Source organism: Haemaphysalis longicornis, unplaced genomic scaffold (genome assembly GCF_048455015.1).
Source record: "Haemaphysalis longicornis isolate Haplotype H1 unplaced genomic scaffold, Haemaphysalis longicornis Haplotype H1 scaffold_4, whole genome shotgun sequence".
NCBI classification, from domain to species: Eukaryota; Metazoa; Arthropoda; class Arachnida; order Ixodida; family Ixodidae; genus Haemaphysalis; species Haemaphysalis longicornis.
This window is the reverse complement of record NW_027526361.1, coordinates 94,852,666-94,871,201: the sequence shown is the minus strand read 5'-3', so window position 1 is coordinate 94,871,201 and position 18,536 is coordinate 94,852,666. Positions and strand designations below refer to the sequence as shown.

Sequence of the window (18,536 nt, the reverse complement as noted above, 5' to 3'; positions counted from 1 at the left end):
CCCCGTCCAGCAAGATGTATGTCGGATGAAAGCGAAGTTCGGCAACGACCGGGTGCACGTGATTTTGGCGCACGTCAGAAGTCCCCCAAATGTTCTTCACTGCTGCGTGAGCCCACCAAACCATGCACCTCGTTGCCGTATATCCGGCGCGTTAAGCGCCAGTTCGAAATATATTTTGCGGAAAAAGTGCGGTGATTTCAAAAGTTATAGAAAAGCCCTTTTATTTCGTAGTGCTCGCAATTGTGCACAAGTAAAAGGCAGATTCCTCGCAGGAAGTCGCACGCTGATAGATATCTCCGAATCGGAAGAACACGTGCCATGAGAAGCAAAACTGCTGTGAATCGATAAAAACACTTCGTCAGTTACAAAAAAAAAAAATGCACCGGTGAGTAGCGCTGCTATATCTGTTCAAATGCATCTCAGCGGAAAACAAAAAAAAAATGTTACGTAGCTTTGGGTAATCTCAAATGTGCACATTCAGTGTTTACCTGTGCGACTTGGCTGCCTGTGTTGTTTGAATAAAATGAACTATGCTGCAAAGGTCGTACCACACGTAGTATCATTGTAAGAAAGGAAATTGAAACAAACATATGGTTGTTGTTGTTTTTTTCGGGATCGTTGCGTTCAGGGCTACAAACAAATCTTTCTTTTTGCTGACCTTTCATGAAAACAAGCAGAAAACTTTCTTTCGAACACGCAGTAATTCTAAAGTACTTTTTACCGTCGCGTTCTTTTTCAACTACTTTCCCTGCGGTGATGGTTTCGCCGAGAAAAACCGAAAACATAAAAAGGAAGCACCAGCACGTAATGGCCCTCTAACGGGAAGGGGTCTCCCTTTGTAGATTCAGTGATTTCATGTTTGATGCGTTGCACAGAGGGGAGAAAATTTTGCGTGCCATCGTGATGTTGACTTTGGGGGAACGCGCACATGCACTTCTTCTACCGCCGTTAGACGATCATATTTGCCTTAAAATTACGTGCAAATGGAGCGCACGTGGACAGGGAAAGAAAAATATATATAGTGACGAACATTCGTAAGCTCCTGCGCGTCGCTTGTTTGATCAGCTGCGTTTCAGCCGCGTCAAACATGGTTTTATGGCTTTTCACGCTCCAAAATTTCCCCGGCCTATTTACGCAGCCCTCCGAGACTCCCATGACTTCGTCACTCCGCGAATGTACTAAATGTATTTGCGAAAACTAAGCAGAGCATTCTAGCCCAGCATATATGCCGTGTAAGAACAGCGCTTAAACAACATTAAAACACCGCCAAAGCAGAAAAATGTGGCTTATCAGGCAAGAATTATCAGATATCGAAGGCAAAATTTAATTCCATGTACGACGCCGAAAAACTCGTTATTGCCTTAGCCTACACCAAATCCTCTAGCAAAGTCATACTCACTGGCTCTCAAGCAGCCTGCCGCAGTTTCCTTTCAAAGAGGGTGGCACCAATGACCCTACGGATACTTCAGCACTACCTTTCATCTCACCGAGTGGCGATCGTTTGGACACTTGCCCATGCCTCTGTAACGGGCAAACGCCCACCAACAGGCTCGCGAACTGGCCCACCGAGCCCCCGTAGTCACCTCAGCTCCGACGCCACTTGTCACCTATCAGGACTTTACTCAATTTTACCGGATTGCCGGACACTCTCTCTCTCTCTCTCTCTCTCTCTCTCTCTCTCTCTCTCTCTCTCTCTCTCTCTCTCTCTCTCTCTCTCTCTCTCTCTCTCTCTCTCTCTCTCTCTCTCTCTCTCTCTCTCTCTCTCTGATACGGCGCTTGGGCTTTGACGACCAAGAGAGGCAGGTAGCGGTGCATTGTGATGGCTCAGGTCCTCAACGTTGCTATGGCAGCGAAAATAGCGCTTTTTTGGACGCGAAACACTTATTGAACAATTCGCTGTTTACTACGCACAGGGAAGTCAATAGAAACTGGTGTTGCGTGAAGTCAAACAGCGCGCTTAGATAAAAAATCATGCACCCCTCCGTCTAACCACGACTAGGTTGAACGCGAAGCTATCTCGTGAGGGATACCTTGGTTTTCGTCTCAGTTTGTACTTTGCCTCGCCGACGGTTTTTACTATGACTCGTAAAGCTTTGATTTTGACTCGCCCGCAATTTGAACTTTTGATCGCGGCGGCTTTGACTTTGACCCTTCGCCATCTCATTTCGCGCGGAGAAAGCTTTGCGTGCAACCATCGCCGTCATTATTCTAAGCGGAGGGGTACATGATTATCCTGTCTAATTTTGCAGTTCCATGCACCCCTCTCCAAGTACAAACAGCTTCGACCGTGTCGAGAAATGGCGCAGTCAGATGGACGTCGGCTTCATAACGCGAGAAACCCAGGTTCGATTTCCACCACGGGAAGCGTTTTTTTTTTTATTTCACTTAACCCACAATCATCATCACCGTCAGAGAAATTTGGATTTCCTGCAACGTGTTGTCGACGCGGCATACGCCATTGAAAGCTTCGCTTTAAAGGACACGTGAAGAGTACGGCTGCCATTCGCTGCCAAAAATAGCGGGAAGGTGACACCTCGAAAGATATCGGTTAAAAGTATCAACGCGCTGGTGTATTTTATGATTAACGAAATACTAATGAAAATAACGTGTGTCTGTGCCGTAAAACAATATCTGGGGCCGTATACGAATACTCTGCTGCTACCGTCTGCCCCGAATATCGTCTGCCAGATACCGCGCGGTCCTTCGCTCTAGTTTTTCGTCCGATTTTATTTTTCCTTTTCGTTCTCGTTCTGTCAGCAATGAAATAGGAACTCGTCCGACACGCACATTTACCGATCAGTTCCGCTCCCAACAACAACGCCAGCATGCGCGTGGCACCGAGTTAGAAGCAGCAAAAGCGCATTTCAGAACACATCGTCCCAGCACGTCGCGTACGGCCTGTGTAGCGTCGGCGCGTTAAGACCTCATAACAATCAGTCAAAGATTGATCAAGCAAAATAATTCCAATAACAAATAGCTCTTTACACAAAAGGCCAGACACTGCGATAGTTACACCAGCAGTAAAGTGTTTTTTACTCAAGCAAGCTCGCACTGCACAAGTTGGTGTAAGCAGTGATAGAACTGATCTTCTCTCCAACACACTAAACACTGCACAAGTTGGGCTGGCGACAATGCAATTAGAACCGAGCTTAATTGGGAAGGGTAAATAAGCATTGCCCTAGTCAGCCTAAGCCATGACTGGCAGACTCCGACTGGCAGACTGATATAATAACTCCGACTGGCAGACTGATATAATAACTCCGACTGGCAGACTGATCGCGATTCATGCCGCAGCTTAACCACAGCCAGAGCTTTTCCTCCGCGTGCGCCCATTGGACGAACGTACGGTCACGTGCACGTGCACCTTTCAAGGCGCAGGCTTAGGGATAACTCTTGTTCGATTACGGCGGGGTGCCGGGTTAGCGCTGCGGTAGCGCGTGCACTTGGCTGCTGCCCCGGGTCCAAATCTCACATGAGCTTAACTGATGCTCTCTTAACGCGCCACGAACACAAAATACGACTGTGCTATACAGTAGACTATCCATAAACGGAGCTTCAAGGGACCGAAAATTTTAGTTCTATTTAACAGGAGTTCCATTCGCTAAGAGAGATGTGCAAAAGAGATGTGCAACAACGGAGGCTATTTACGGGGCCTCAACTCCGCGAGTGCTTACGAGCCACCGAATTTAGAAGACGGCAACGCGGTAATGAAGCACCACGATGGCTCGAACGAGGCGGCAGGAGCTAAGCCCTGTGACCTCGGCGACTTGAATCGATGCCGAATGACTAGAACAAGAACTGCGATGTTGCATTCGTCGCGCTAACACGGCTGACTACTAACGAGACAAGGCTGTCAAGGCCAACGAGGCTAACAACAAAAGCAAACAGCCGCAACCGGAGTAAGGCGATGCTCATGGTAATGGGTCTGCAACAAGTTCCATTTCCAATCCCGTTTACACGGTGACGCGTAAATTTTAGTTCCGATTACCGAAAGTTTTTGTACGTTATAATAAAAACCCAACCTACTTACAGACTGGGTTTGTATTTTGTTCTGTTTCAGGGGCAATTCCGTTTAAGCGGTTTCCGTTTATCAAGATTTCACTGTATTTGAAAGAACTGGGCTTCAGTGTCTCACTCAGCTTCATTTCAGACACGAAAGATATTTTAAACAGAATAAACGCTATTGGTACTAAAAACCTTTCTAATTTCGCTCTGCAGTGACGTGTTATGGCCAGGAGGGACGCCAGATAGGCCAGCATTGAGAACACACATTTTAGTGTGTTAACCGCGCGTTGCCATTCGGGTGATTTTATCAAAGGGAAAAGAGGCCCCACGCAACCGCCCGGTAATGTGTCTAAGCGAGGGCTTTGTTCGGCGGCCGCCAGTCGCACAAACAAGATTTTGTGACGTCATAGAAAAGTTGCCGGAAAGTGGATGAGGAGTCGCCACTGCTTCACGTGTTTTCTTTAATATATCCATTATTTCTTCGAAGTTACCATTCTGCTACCATTCGTATTGACACGAGCAACGACTACCACCATAGTCACTTTTCGCGTGTTATGAGCACCTACAGTTTTCGCCCTAATACAGACTTCCATGAGACGTGTTCGGTCAGGCACATCGCTGCTTTAGCCCTGTAAGTACGCCGTCTGGATGAGTTGTGAGGTCGTTTGCACCCAGTCAGCGTGGCCCCCAACCGGGCTTCGATGTTGTCTTGGAGGTGTGTTCAAGGAGCATGGGTCCACCGAAAGGTGCTAATTTCATGGGCGCTTGAGTGCTGAATGGGTAAGGCAGTGGTCCTTCTTGCTGGATGATCTTGTCAGGAGCCTAAAATTGTCGGAGAGATAAACAAAAGGTAAACGACAATTAAAACTCCGCCGAATATATTATTAGATGGGCTGATCTTCCTGTATCGCTTTCCGAAGGATATTAGCACGTGGGCAGGATGTTAGAGAGCATTTACTACTGTGGATGCTGACAAGATTGCAACGCAATGGTTTATTCCGTCTTCCTGAGCTGCCGCCACTTATGTTTGCTTCGTCTAAGTTTGTTACGGTTCTCGTTGGTCTACACGGGAAGTCTTCCTTCATTACACATATCGTAAAAAACAAACAGTCCACTCTGATCTTCCAAATTATTGCGAATGATTATCAGCCCTCACCTAGTACTCCATATGACTTTTTGCTTTCTCCGCACTTGTTTCTTACAGTTTTACACGAATATTACACCGTCTAAAAATTACACCGTCTAAAGCATTCCACCAACAAGTATAGAGCGCTAACAGACACAACTTTCTTGCCAGGCAACATCCGTACTTTTTTAAATGGGAGAAAAAATTACATTTTGAGAGCAGACGTACAACTTGTAAAAAAATTACCATCCCTTCCCAAATAAAGCCGGGAGAAACGCGAAAGCTTCCTGAGATCAAAACTGCGTCAAAAGGGCGCCAAAACCTTTGCTGAAAGTGCGTCCATTCGATCGTCAAACCTTCAAAACCGTAAGCTCGAACGAAGAACGGCTTCATGCGACGATTTTTTTTGCGGTATGTAAATGTACGCCTATACGTGGTTTACGAGATAAAGGTACTTCTTGTTCGTGATCGATGCGCGTGTATAGAAGCGTTCCTTTTTCGCCATTTCAAAGTAACTGTTTTGACACAATAGAAGCCTAGTTTCACGCACGCGCCGTGTGTGCAGAAATATTATCAGAGCTTTTTGGTCGACCAACCTGTCTATAGGGAAGTGCATTAGTTTTTTAAAGGACACTCACGGCCCACTAAGAAAGCTTTCGCTTTAAAAATTTAAGCCACAGACATGCAAACGATGTTAAAAGAAATGAAGGAGATGGAACTCGTACCTCCAGTCTCGAGCAGGCCAGTAAGAGACACACGCAGAGAACAATGATTGCGATCACGGCTTTCAAGGAGACGATGATGGCGACAGGTAAAACCCACATCATTAGCTTGGTGCCTTCCTTCACGGTATAGTTGTACTCCTCGACGTTTTCTGCGAATTGAAGCAGCAGAGGGCAGAATGGAATCTCCGACAACTAATGGGTTATAACTCTAGACAAGCTCAAGTCAATTTGAAATTGTACTTTGAATTTCTTAGCGTGCAGGTCATGAAGTGCAAGAGGTAATAGCAAACTTTCTCCTCTTTGACGTTCTTTTAAGCGGTTGACTAAAGCAGCACAGTTGCTGGATTTTGTACAGCGTCGGAGCGTTAACCCATTCGGTTTCAATGCGGAGGAATCTTAAAAAGAAAGGTATATTCTGCTTTCGATAAGTGTAATCGAACAACCTGCCACGGTGGCGCAGTGGCTCTGCTGCTGAGCCCAAAGACGTGGGTTCAATCCCGGCCGTGGTAGCCGCTTTTCAGATGAGGCGAAAAGCGAAAAAGCCCGTGTGTCGACATTTCGGTGCACGTTAAAGTTGTTCAGATGGTCTACATTAATACGGAGCCCTCAACTGCCGCGAGCCTTGTAGCCCAGGCGTAGTTTCGGCACGTTAAACCCCTTAATCAATGAATATATGAATAGGGACAAGAAGAGAGTGTAGTGGGTCAGGGAACAAGCGCGCGTTAAGGACATATCAGTAGAAATGACGAAGAAGAAACGGACGTGGGCAGGGCATGTAATGCGAAGGCAAGGTAACCACTGGTCATTAAGGGTAACAAAGTAGATCCCTAGAGAAGGCAAGCGTGGCAGGGGGCGGCAGAAAGTTATACCCCTCTCATACGGCTCCTTTTAATTGCCATTGAGTCGATGCGGATCGGGCGCTGCTACACGGCAGTTTCCAAGGCTTCCGAGCGCGATCGAACGAAAGCGGCGATACTCTCGTCCCCGCTCAGTAATGGCACAGAAGGTGACTTCAGCTAACGCCACAAATTGTGTCAAATAACTTGACACAAATAAGAGTACGGTGACATTTACATAGTTACGTAAACCTACGACCGCATGAAGTTACCAGACGCCGGCCCCAAGTACATTGTTAGCGCCATCTGGCGTGCACGAGTGCAACCGGTGCAACTTATCGATCGCGATTGAAACGTGCCGTGTAGCAGCGGCAGTGCGTCGAGCGCGCTCGAAAACTCGATCGCGATTCACTTCAATCGCGATTGAAAGTTCCCGTGTGACAGGGGTATTAAATGGGCAGATGAGATCAAGAAGTTTGCGAGAATAAATTGGTCGCAGTTAGCACTGGACCGGGGTAATTGGAGATTAATGGGCGAGGCCTTTGCCCTACAATGGGTGTAGATAGGATGATGATGATATGAACATGTTCTCCGAGCACGTTGGGTACTTACTCTTTCCTTTTACCTCGATGCGCGTATGCCTCTCGTGTCCTCCCCGCGGGTCGTTCTTAATCCAATCACTGTCGTCGAGTCGTCGCGCAGGCCCGTAGACAAATGAAGACCGTGCTTGTCGTGGCTTGCCGTCTTCGCCCACAAGCTCGGGAAGTTTGGTGGCCCTCGTCCGAAGAACAACGCCGGAGAAACACATCGTCACAATTGCGACGATGGCGAACCTTGCAGGGAAGGTCATTGCGTTGTCGTGCCTGAACTCAGTCGCGTGCTTCGGCGATCAGTTGATCGGAGTCTCAACTCCTTCTTTGCTGGAAAACAAGTATCGGAAGTTAGAAATATGCGCAGAACGTTTGATTTTCCCGCTGGGAAAATATTTCCGTCCGTCCGTACGCACGCACACTTTTTGCCAAAAGTTTCCAGGCCACGTAAGGAGTTTCCAAGCGGTGGAGACGTTAACACAAAGTCTAACCTCTCGAGCGCAAAAAGAAAAAAAAATCAGGGAAGCTTGCACTCACGCGCAAGACTTGAAGGGCGAAGCTGTTGTAGGTGATCACTGACGGCCACAAAGTTGAGTTTTAGAATCGTTGTGGTGTCGTGGTTGATGAAAGCTGCGTCGCATTTCATTGAACTTATGTTGAGCAAGGCCAGAGTGAGCTCGTAGTTTTGGTCGACGTTCTCGTACGCCACTCTTTACGCCTGACTTTTCGTCTCTAGCGGATGCTTTGCACGCCGAGCCTCTCGAAGCAGAGCGGCCTCTTCCCCCTCGGCCGTGCGAACTACCCGCGGCTGGGTCATGTGGAGTCAGGATCACCTACAGCAGCTTCGACATTCAAGTCTCGGCTCTTTTACGGTACAGAGCCCATGCGCACGACGACACGAGGACGAACCAACGAGGGGCGTACCCTATGACGTGTTTTTCTCATTCTGGGCAAGTGTTGCCACCAAACGGTGAACGCTGGAGTTTTTTAGGCCAGCCCCCCACCCCCTCTCATGTTATGGTGGCTACCTAAGTCCTTGGTTTGACGAACGCGCGCCCGCTCAAAGCACGTGGGGAACGCCGGAGTTTTTTTCCTTTTTAAGTGCGAATGCACTTTATAAGCGACCCCAAAACCATCCACCGCCGGCGTCGGCGGCGGCGGCGTCGGCGTCCGCAGTGCTCCTCTATAAAGAAACACCATCCGGCGCCAGGTTTCGATCCGCGGACTTTGCGGCCGCAGCGCGACGCTCTACCGACTAAGCCACGGACGCCACGCTGGATATCAGTGTTAGACGCGCCTTATATCTTTAACGCATTCAAACTACGTCGTCAGCGGCGTGCGTTGGCGACTCAGCGGCGTTATAGCGGCTTGATAACTGCGTGGTGTACACATGATACTACAAACCCGATGGAAGAGATGGAAGAGAAGGCGGCGAGGCGTTGGGCTGCGGGGGCCGAGCGCAAGCGCCGCAAGCGGGCTGACAACCGTGCATTCGCACTTTCACATTCTCCCCCTCGGGGAAATGCGGGGGAATTTTTTAACAAGAGAGGGTTTTATGCCGGGATCCACCCAGATCTGACTGACGTCGTATCCGCGCGCCAGGATTTGAGCCAGAATCTCTGTCACCGCAACGGGAATAGCCAGGCGCCTTACCCCCTGCGCTATGAGGTGAAGCGGAGACGGCTGTGTGAACGCGCCGTCAATCCTTCCTATAGCTTGTATTCAGTTGCAAGGTACGCATGCAGGCAAACCATGTGAGTGCGCCGTTACTGGTTACGTCGGTCTCCGCGGGATGGCGGCACTTGTCTTTGCTAAGCACATGATTTGTGTTGGACGTTCCAAACTCTACCCCACCGAACGCGAAGTAATGCCTCGAGTCCAATATGAGTGCGAGTAATAGCATCTCTGTTCACACCACCATTGAGAATCGGTTGAAACGTGGTAAACGACGGACGCCGGTGTTTTTTTTTTTTCTTCGGCGTGCGGGCGCAGTGGCACAAGCCGCGCCATGTCCGTGGCGCGTCGGCCATGTCCGTGGCCGTTTCCAGTGTTGCCAAACGAAGAAATTGACAGCTAAACTTTCCTATGAATACCGCCTATAGCCTCCTTCATTTAGATGGTGCTACCGTCTAGGAGGTGAAGCGAAGTAGTGCATCACGATGCTAATGAGCGCCGACCGATGGCGCCAGCTGAGCTCGACGCAACGCAGCCGTCTGCCGTACACTCCACGCAGCAGGAACGCAGTGGGCGCACACTTGCCAGAGGCACGCGCCAGCAGGTCGTCGCTAGCCAAGCACACCCACAAGACATCCCCGCAAATAATGCCATTTCGCTGCCGCGGACCGTGAGTACACCAAACGACTCACTGGCAACCAGTTCGGTTTCGTTCGCATGTTTTGCGAGCGCCTATGGTTTAATTAGGTTTATGCAGTGCTCCGGTGCGTGCAATCCAGTGTCTAATGTTTATGCGTCTGACGCTGTCACAACGACGAAATATAAATGGTGGTGTGCAAGTTCATATCAATGCAGAATAAACATTCAACTGATCTTGTGGAGGCACATTTCACTTTCGTGTTTTGCCGATTCCTATGAAAGAGGGATCAAGCACATTTTTTGGGCAATATTGGTCAATCTCCTAAGTGGGTATGCTTCGCGTGACGAACGTGCGCTCAAGGCACGCGTCCACAAGCGCTCGGTGAAAACTTCGGACACCATACACAAACGATTTTCTCAGCAGTTTCGCTGTGAATATGTGATTGCTGAAAGCTCCAATTTTAAACTTTTCTTTGGATGCTAGCTGTGTGGCCTGGAAACTCTTCACATGGCCTAAGAACGTTTGGAAAAGACCGTACGTGCTCATGTGTTCGCAATAGAGGGTACGAATACATCAATTATCGTCATATTTCGTGTTCTGATGCCGTCATTTAAAATAAAACCTTTCCTTGTTCTTTTAAGTTTCCGCTCCATATGTCATCCCTGGCAAAATGCATGTGGGTGTTTTCACGAGATCGGACAGGCGTGTCCGGTCGACATCTTTAATTTTGACGAAAATTTTACATATAGCTTCTTGTGCGTATGGAAAAATATATGTGAAGTTATTTTGAGGGGAAAAAATTTCCCTTCCCAAAAAAATTCCTAAGACCGGCTCGGGTAACTGGCGCGTTGAGCGGTTCGCAGAAAATTGGAAACTTTTACCGCTGTAAAACAGAAACTACCGCAGCTATCACCGTAGTTCTTTTTATGTAAAGACTTGGCATACGCACGTTCACGCGCACATCGGTGTCTCGACACCAACAGTGCAACGCCAGATGGCGCGGCGATGCATTTTGCAACGCACTCGCGTGTCCCGGCTTATTTTGCCGCCGGGTGTACATGCTGATCAGTCGGCTGTACGGAATCTTTTGTTCCAGTGTCCAGATCCTTCACGTTAGGGAAGTTCATTTTTAAGACAATTTATTTTCTTATACCAATAATCAGCACAAAGCACGCGCTCCTCACTATATACTGTTGGGCTATAGCCTCATTTGGCTCGTAGATGTGCGTTTTTTTCAAGCCGCCTGATCTTGTTCGCGCTCACGGCGGCTAAGGTCGTGGCTATATGTTTTTTGTTATACTTTTACTTTTGCTGGGAAGGATGAGATCTCGCCTTTCGGAAACTAAGCAGGAACTTCAGTCGCCATCCTTCGGTACTTATCTATTTCCGCCGGAACTCTTACCCCCAGCGCTGCAAGTTAGACTAAGTTCAGGCATAGCCTGTGCTCCCCGGTCGCTCCCGAGAGGTCCGGATCTCATCTTACCGACTCTGTATATGCGAGTGGATTTACACAGCCCGGACACAACTACATTGACCAGCGTCGATGAAGAGATGCACCCAGAAAAGCGATTGCGCTGACCTGAACGGTCAACTTAGGTTTTCTTTTCTAAAACTTGTTAAAATTCTGACAACATTTTTCACGCTCAATTTCAACCAAGCCTGGTCACCGCAATGTTTATTTAATGACTTTCTTTTTGTAACGGCCATTTCTCGCCCTACATTGCGGTCACAAACTTCTGCGGTCACAATACTGCCAACAAGGCCACATTTGGCGCTTCGTAGCTGCAAGACAACAAAAATAGCGCCACATGTTTTGGTGTAGGTGATAGAGAGCGACATTGGCTTTAATTTGTGATATGTAGTATAAATAAATCGAAGGCAGCCTTTCATTTTGATTGTCTTTCAAAATATACCAAAATGCGTTACCTTGCGGCAGTACAGGGCTTTTTTCACATTGAAGCGTCTTGACGACATAAACTAAAGTTAGCACGAAGATTGAACAAGGATAGAAGAATAACACAAAAGAATTTATACTACATAGCTTGTTTAGATTCCGAGAAAAGAGTCCCACATTTGGGCAATTAGAAATTTGTTTTGTTAATTTGGGAACTTTTATTAAAACTAATTTGCTCTGCAAGCCGAACTTAAATACGTTAAGTCATTTGGGAGTACGCAAAGTCTTTACACAGAAAGAACTAGGGCGATAGCTGTAGTAGATTTTGTTTTACGGTGGTAAAAGTTTCCAGTTTTCCGCGAGCCGCTTCAACGCGCCAGTGACCCGAGCCGACTTTGGGCATTTTTTTTAGAAAGGGAATTTTTTCTTCTAAGTAAATAACTGCACATGTGTTTTCCCATATTCACAAGGAGCTACATGTAAGATTTTCGTTAAAATTAAACATGTCCACCGGACACGTCTGTCCGATCTCTCGTGAAAACACCCATGGGTTGTTTACTATTTTTCCGAAGATATAGAGGTAGCTTACTTTTGATTATTTGTGCCTGCTTAGTGACACTAACCAAAGCTGATGCCTGGTCTGCGCGAGATTTCCTTGTCGTGATTGGGATCAGCACTGATCACCTGTTCAATGTAGTTCTATTATTTTACTTGTTCTAGCGTTTCGTTACGTACCTCCTCGAAATTAATCCGTAACCCAAATATATAAGCAGACCTCACAACCCTCAAGCAAGCTGTGCACGTAAGCATACCAAAATTATATATTTTTAGATATGCGTAGCCCGATTTGAGGGCAACATGTACGGAAAGTTTGGGCTATAATACCTATGTGACAAAAGTTGAGACTTTATAACTTTCCCCTTTTCAACAGCACGCGCTCCTTTGATATAAACTAGATGTGCAATGACTTGATAGCAGTTGCTCCTGGAGCGGGTTTCCGCTATATAGTACCCGGCCGTGGCGGCCGCTGTTCTGATGAAGGCGAAGAGCGAAAACGCCTGTGTGCTCGAGATTTCGACCCACGTTTAAGATCCCCAGGTGGTCAAAATTAATCCGGAGCCCTGCACTATGGCGCGCATCAAGGTTTCGGTAGCGTGGGCGCGTTAAACCTCATAATCAATCCATTAATCGCTGTAATTAATCTTTGTACGTAAGTGTTACTTACATTCCTTCTTTCTGGTCGGCAGTCTGCTGCTGATTCAAGGCTTGGCTTGCCGCGCTGTGTACCAAACGGAGACTCTCTCGCAAGGGCTTCACATTGCAGAGTGATACAGAGCTGCCTGCGGCGTCACTATGGGTGGTTTTTTCGAGCTCTGCACCCATGGTTACATCCTCCGATAAAATTTTTCCGCCAGATAGCCTAGAATAGGAAGTTTGACGAAGGAGCCACGGCCCGCGTTAGCTTCCTGGATGCAACCGCGCAGTGGCGCTCACGTTCGCTTTCACTTGGGGCAACTGAGTTGCGGCAACTGAGGTGCAACTGTGGGGCAACGGAGGTTCGTACAGATAAAGAGCTAAAGTTGGAGAATCTAAACTGGAAAAATGCCGAAGAAAATGTTCCAGCTAATATAGCAACAGGGACGGATGAAATTCCTATACGGCTGGTGAACCTACTGGGTCCAAAAAGCAAGGCACAACTGATTCGAGCAATCGAAAAAGTGATAAAAACAAAGCAAGTACCGGACAATTGGCATAAGAGCAGGATGTAGATGATATATAAAGGTAAAACAGACAGGGCTGATGCCGATTCTACAGGCCTATTACAGTTACCTCAGTGGCATACAGGCTGGTAATGCAAGTCATAAAAGCGGAACTACAGGCGTAGATAGAGGCGAACAGCATACTGGGAGAACTATACAAAATGGTTTCAGACGAGACAGACGCTTAGAGGACAATTTATTTGTCCTAACCCAATTCATAGAGGTGTCAATGGCTCAGGAGCGACCACTATGGAGAGCATTTCTCGATATAAAGGGAGCCTACGACAACGTAGATAGAGAACTTCTATGGAGCATACTTGAGCGGGAGGGATTAGGCCAGGACTTTATACAGCTGTTGCAGAGAATTTACAGTGAGAGCGAGGTGCAAATTACCTGGGAGGACCAAAAGTGCATGGAACCGGTAGTCACAAATAGAGGTTTAAAGCAGGGTTGTCCTCTGCCGCCATTGCTGTTCATGCTGTACATGGCTAGACTAGAAAGAAAGCTTGAAGGCAGTAAAATAGGTTTCAATCTATGTTATAGCCGCAAAGGACAGGAAGTGGAACAACATATCCCGGGACTGATATATGCAGATGACATAGTACTACTAGCAGATAGCAAACAGTGTTTGCAACAGCTCACAGATATCTGCGGGGAAGGAGCCACTGAACTGGGGTTAGAGTTTAGCACAGCAAAGTCGGGAGTTCTGGTTTTAAATGACGACACCCGTAACGAATCGGTATTCGTTCAACAAGCAGCAATACCGTGGGCAACAGAATACAAATATCTGGGCATATGGATAAACGAAGGTCAGGCGTATCTAAGCATGATGTGCTCAAACACGTCAAGAAAATGATCATACCGGCAGAAGTGAAAACATTCTTTTTTAAATTGCACGCTGAGACCTTACGAGTCCTAACGTGGATTGACGAGAGGGGGTTGTTTTTGCCTTGGGGCAAAGATTGTCGACTGTGTAAAAAGCCAGAAAGCATGGAACATGTTTTTTGTCGATTGCTGGGACGCCGTCTTCTTCTTGGATGTCCTCCAGAGGACTTTAAAAAAGGACCTCCCGTTGACACCGAAAGGCATACGTTTTCTTGAAGTTGAATGTGATGAGGCTCCTTACGATGTAATCTTCCTCCTCGGCCTACATGCTATATGGCGCAGCAGAATGGATGTCAGAAACAGTGATGAGAATGCCAGGCCAGTGGATTCTTACTTTGCAGAAAATATTAGCAAACTGAAGGAAGTGTACGCCAAACAAGAAAAAATCGGGCCCATCTCCCCAGCGAGGGGGACTCGAGTAAATGCGTCGCATAGGGGGTGGGTGTATTGCGTTAACGTTTAGTGTTTGGGGAGTTGGTAGTAGTGAATGCGTTGTATCAGCAGCTTCTTGACGTAGTTTGAATGAGTCAAGGATATAAGGCGCGTTCGTAGCCTCCCATTCTATGTCGGCTTTGTGGCGCAATGGGTCGAGCACCATGTACATTGCGTTCCGCCCACAGGGTCGAAGGATCGAAACCAGGCGCCGGATAGTATTTTTTTTTTATATAGTGTAGGGGGAGGGGTGCGGACTACGACTACGGACGTCAACGCGGGTGACATCGTGAGTTACTGAAATGCTCTGCATTTAATATAATGATGAGGTTCTATCGCTTATTCGTGCATTACGCGTAATTAAAGCCCACAAATATTAACCACCAGCTAAAGGTTCGGCAGCGTTGTTGGGCCAACCTAAAGAGTTTTTGCGGTGTGTGAGACCAAACCAGTCTCAAAAAGAAAATGTGAGAGTAAGGGTTGTGTACGACTGTTACTACACGCAGTTGTGAAAACAAGGACAAGGCCAAGCCGGAGTTACGTTTGGCCGCCTTATGCATTGTACGTTTTGTACCAGGTTTCGTTGCTAGTACCTTTTCTTGTCTGTAGCGTGAGAGTTTATTTATAAATGAACGGCAATAAAGAAAAAAAACTGGTGGTAGCCCAGTGGGTAAGATGATTGACGCTAACTCTGTCTGGTCTACCGGACACAGGCTCGAATCCTGCCTGTGTGAATTTTTTGCTATTGTAAATGCTATGCGCACGGACACGGACGGACATTGTGCGGTCCTAAGGTGCTCCGCACCTAAAATACGTTTCTTTTTTAACTGAATGCAGCACGCGCACTGATGCCGCCTTGACTGGAAATGTTTTACAACCAGAGTTGCGAATCGGGTGGATTATCAATTCATTGCCGGCACAGCGAGCACGAAAGCACAAATGACGACGCTGCATGCGGCGAAGTTGACTGTGAATTAGGAGTTCCGGCGCTGCCCACTTGGAGGAGAAATGTATTTTCGAAGCTGACGACGGTTGCGAGCTGCTTGGAACAGCCAGACTTCCCGTGCAACGCCGTCTCCTACAGCGTAGACCAACAGTATACCGGCGGCTGATAGGAACGCTGTTTGATGAACCTCACAAATTCAGGCTAGAAAACTTCTCCAAAGGTAATCGGTTTCCTTTTTTAGGAGCACAAAACTTTTCCTAATATTAAAAACTACAAGCGCCGAAACTTTTGCAAATACTTTTTACTGCGAAGCAGTGTATGTCTAATCCCCCCTAGTTTTCATTCCGGTGAAGCCCATTTACTCAGCACCGCTCCGGGGCGCTGCCACCGCTGAACCCTCTTTCGCTACTTTTATTCCCCTCGCCACCACCGATGCATCTTTCGCAGGTTGCGCGATCAGCTGAAAACGGAGGTAGAGGTTGTTGTCAGGTGGTTGCGGAGAATCAACTGAAGCGCGCATGGGCGTACAAACGACCGAAAGCCACCGCTGCCGAGCATGCAGCCGCCGCCGTTGCTTCCTCAAATTCCACATCACCGAGTAGCTCGAATCCCGCCCGGTTGAAGAGCAACTTGACCGTTTGGAACGCCGGCGTGAGCCTATAATTTTTCTTCGCCTTGAAAGGCTTTCCGAGCGAGATTTTCACCGTTGCATATCACGCCTAACTATACACACATCACCTGTTGCCGGTTTATATGTGTAAAGGTCGGGGGCAGAAGGAGGGCGGCGTGCCTGCACAGTTGGGAATAATGCAGCTACCGACAACATGCCCAACGGGCTGGTTAGAGATTTAACGTGGAAGACTTGTGGCTCGAACCGCCCTGACTGCTGTTGTCCGTAATCGAGCGGTTTGGATCTCGGTTGGTGTGTAGACAAACAGTAATATGTCTACAACGGTGGAGTGAAACGGAGAGCGACACGTAAGACCGCAAGAATAAAACTCGAGGCTTTCCAGGTTTTAACTCGCTATGGGCCGAACGCATGTCTTTCGCTTGTAGGAGGAAGAGCAGGAATTGAAGGAGGGCCGGCCCGAACAGAAGCGCGAATGGGCACGAGAACTACGCAAAGCCGCTGCCACCGGCACTGCCGCCTGAGGTTCCAGCTTGTCGGGTAACTGCGAATCCCTCCAGGTTGAAGAGCAACTTACCCGCTGGTAACGCCGTCGTGATCCAATGTTATTTGTTGAGCGTAAAGAGATTTCAGAGCGACATTTTCGACGGTGTCTTTCACTTCACCGGCTGCGGGTTTATGCGTGCACGGGTTGGGAGTATATGGATGTGTGGGGGCGTGCACACGCAGCTATATGTTTAATCGCCTTTCTGATGACATATCTGTTGTGCTGGCGGAAAATTTAAATGCGGACGTCAAACGGCCCAATCTGACCTGTCCGGTGTCCTCAGTGGTCGAGCGCATTGGGTTGGTGTGTTACACAAACGACCCGGGAGGGAAACAGACAGCTTCTTGTTTATCCGCTAGAATAAAGCTCGGGTCATTTCAAGTTTAATTCAGTTATTGGCTAGAAAGTATGCTCAATCGCAAATTGCATTCGTGCACACACACCGTGGACTGCGTCCAGCTTCGCAGGTCGTCGTTCTTCTGTAGTGGAAGGACACTAATTTTTGAAGAAGTCCGGCGGCAAATGGCAAACGCATTCCGCTAACCTCCTCGACTCCGCGTCTGGTTTTAATTTAAACGCGCCATTTTATTTGTACAAAACCAATTTTTGACGACTAAATTTCTTTTTCGCCGTGTATAATTTGTAAACAGGGAACCGCGCGATGAGGCCTTTTTTTTTTTGCAAAAAAAAAAAACAATTTCCGCAGCCATACGCCGTTTCGATCCTTCGCGATCCGGTTCCATAACTACTCAAAGGATAGGGCCATCTCGGAGTTCGCGTTGACACTAGCGCCAGTTTCCTGTCTATGGCCATAAGAGCCGACCGACGGTAATCACCCCTCCCTATTCTATCCACTGTACCCCCATCCTTTGAGTTCATCCTACCGCTAATCAGGCAAGGAAGCCGTCGTGTGTGTCTTCTCTTCTGTGCCCTGTTTCAAGCGCTACTTACGATAAAGGAAGAGGGGCCTGAGATAAAGCTTTATTCGCCAACATTTCTGACGTCACAAAGCAGTCGACTTGAACACGTGCGTACTTGTAACGGCTTTATTTTCGTCGTCAGCGGAAGTAGCTAAAGTCAGCATTTAGCCTGCCGCCATTGTGTATTGGTTTTCGCATAGACGAGTAACGCCGCTTGAAAAGATGTTTGAAACCTTATTGCCTTGATAAGGTGGAAGCTACAAAATGGCTCGTTGCTCGGTTCGCCGCGTCAGCTGGTGGCGCAGTCGAACGTCAGGCATTTGTCGGTCCTCCGTAGCACCGGACCTCCTCGATACGAGGCGAATAAGGTTGGGAAACAGAAATGTTGTCCGAGAACAAAGATGCAGTTGTGCAAACACTTGGAAGCGCGTACTTGTTTTGCATGAAGTATAGCACAGGCTCTTAAACTTATCCCATTCAAGCCATGAATATCACTTGAAGGTAATTTTATTATTCAAGGCGGGATGCTATAGGGACACCAGTTCTAAAGCGAAAACTTATTAAGGCGCCACCTGTTATGGTGCAGTGTACAGACTTACTCACCGGCGCAGTATAGCGAAACATACTTCATATCAATTTCAATTTTGTTTCAACATGTGCGCTGTTGCTTGAAAGAAAAATTCAGTTGCCAGACGTGACTAGCGGTTTGCACGTCAGCAAGTATGCTGCAATAACGACTGCAAATTCGCTTGTGGCAACGTGCGTCAAAAGTGCTATGGCGCGTAATGTCAGACATTGGAAGTTCTCTTTCCCGACCCTAGGATTTTACGACGATTCGTAAATGATAAAATGGTGTACTGGACGCGGATACGCATTAAATCGTCGTTATAACGAAATCACTTTATTCGGATTCCCGCTTTATTCGAAG

The 18,536-nt window shown here is 47.7% G+C and overlaps 1 protein-coding gene across 3 annotated transcripts in view; it reads right to left on the bottom strand.

The window, feature by feature from the left end:
• Nucleotides 1-1,762: 1,762 nt before the first annotated feature.
• The window catches only part of LOC144179103 (uncharacterized), a 31,869-nt gene continuing 15,095 nt past the window's right edge, over nt 1,763-18,536 (bottom strand). For 2 of the 3 annotated variants that reach the window (XM_077707327.1, XM_077707325.1), the window contains exons 2-4: nt 7,305-7,612; nt 5,857-6,005; nt 1,763-4,827 (exon numbers count right to left, since the gene is read on the bottom strand). In XM_077707327.1, the coding sequence (XP_077563453.1) occupies nt 4,681-4,827; nt 5,857-6,005; nt 7,305-7,542 (534 nt within the window). In that variant the 5' untranslated portion in view covers nt 7,543-7,612 and the 3' untranslated portion in view covers nt 1,763-4,680. Of the gene's footprint in view, nt 4,828-5,856; nt 6,006-7,304; nt 7,613-12,715; nt 12,885-18,536 lie in introns of those variants that run through there. The other variant, XM_077707324.1, reaches the window with a different exon arrangement.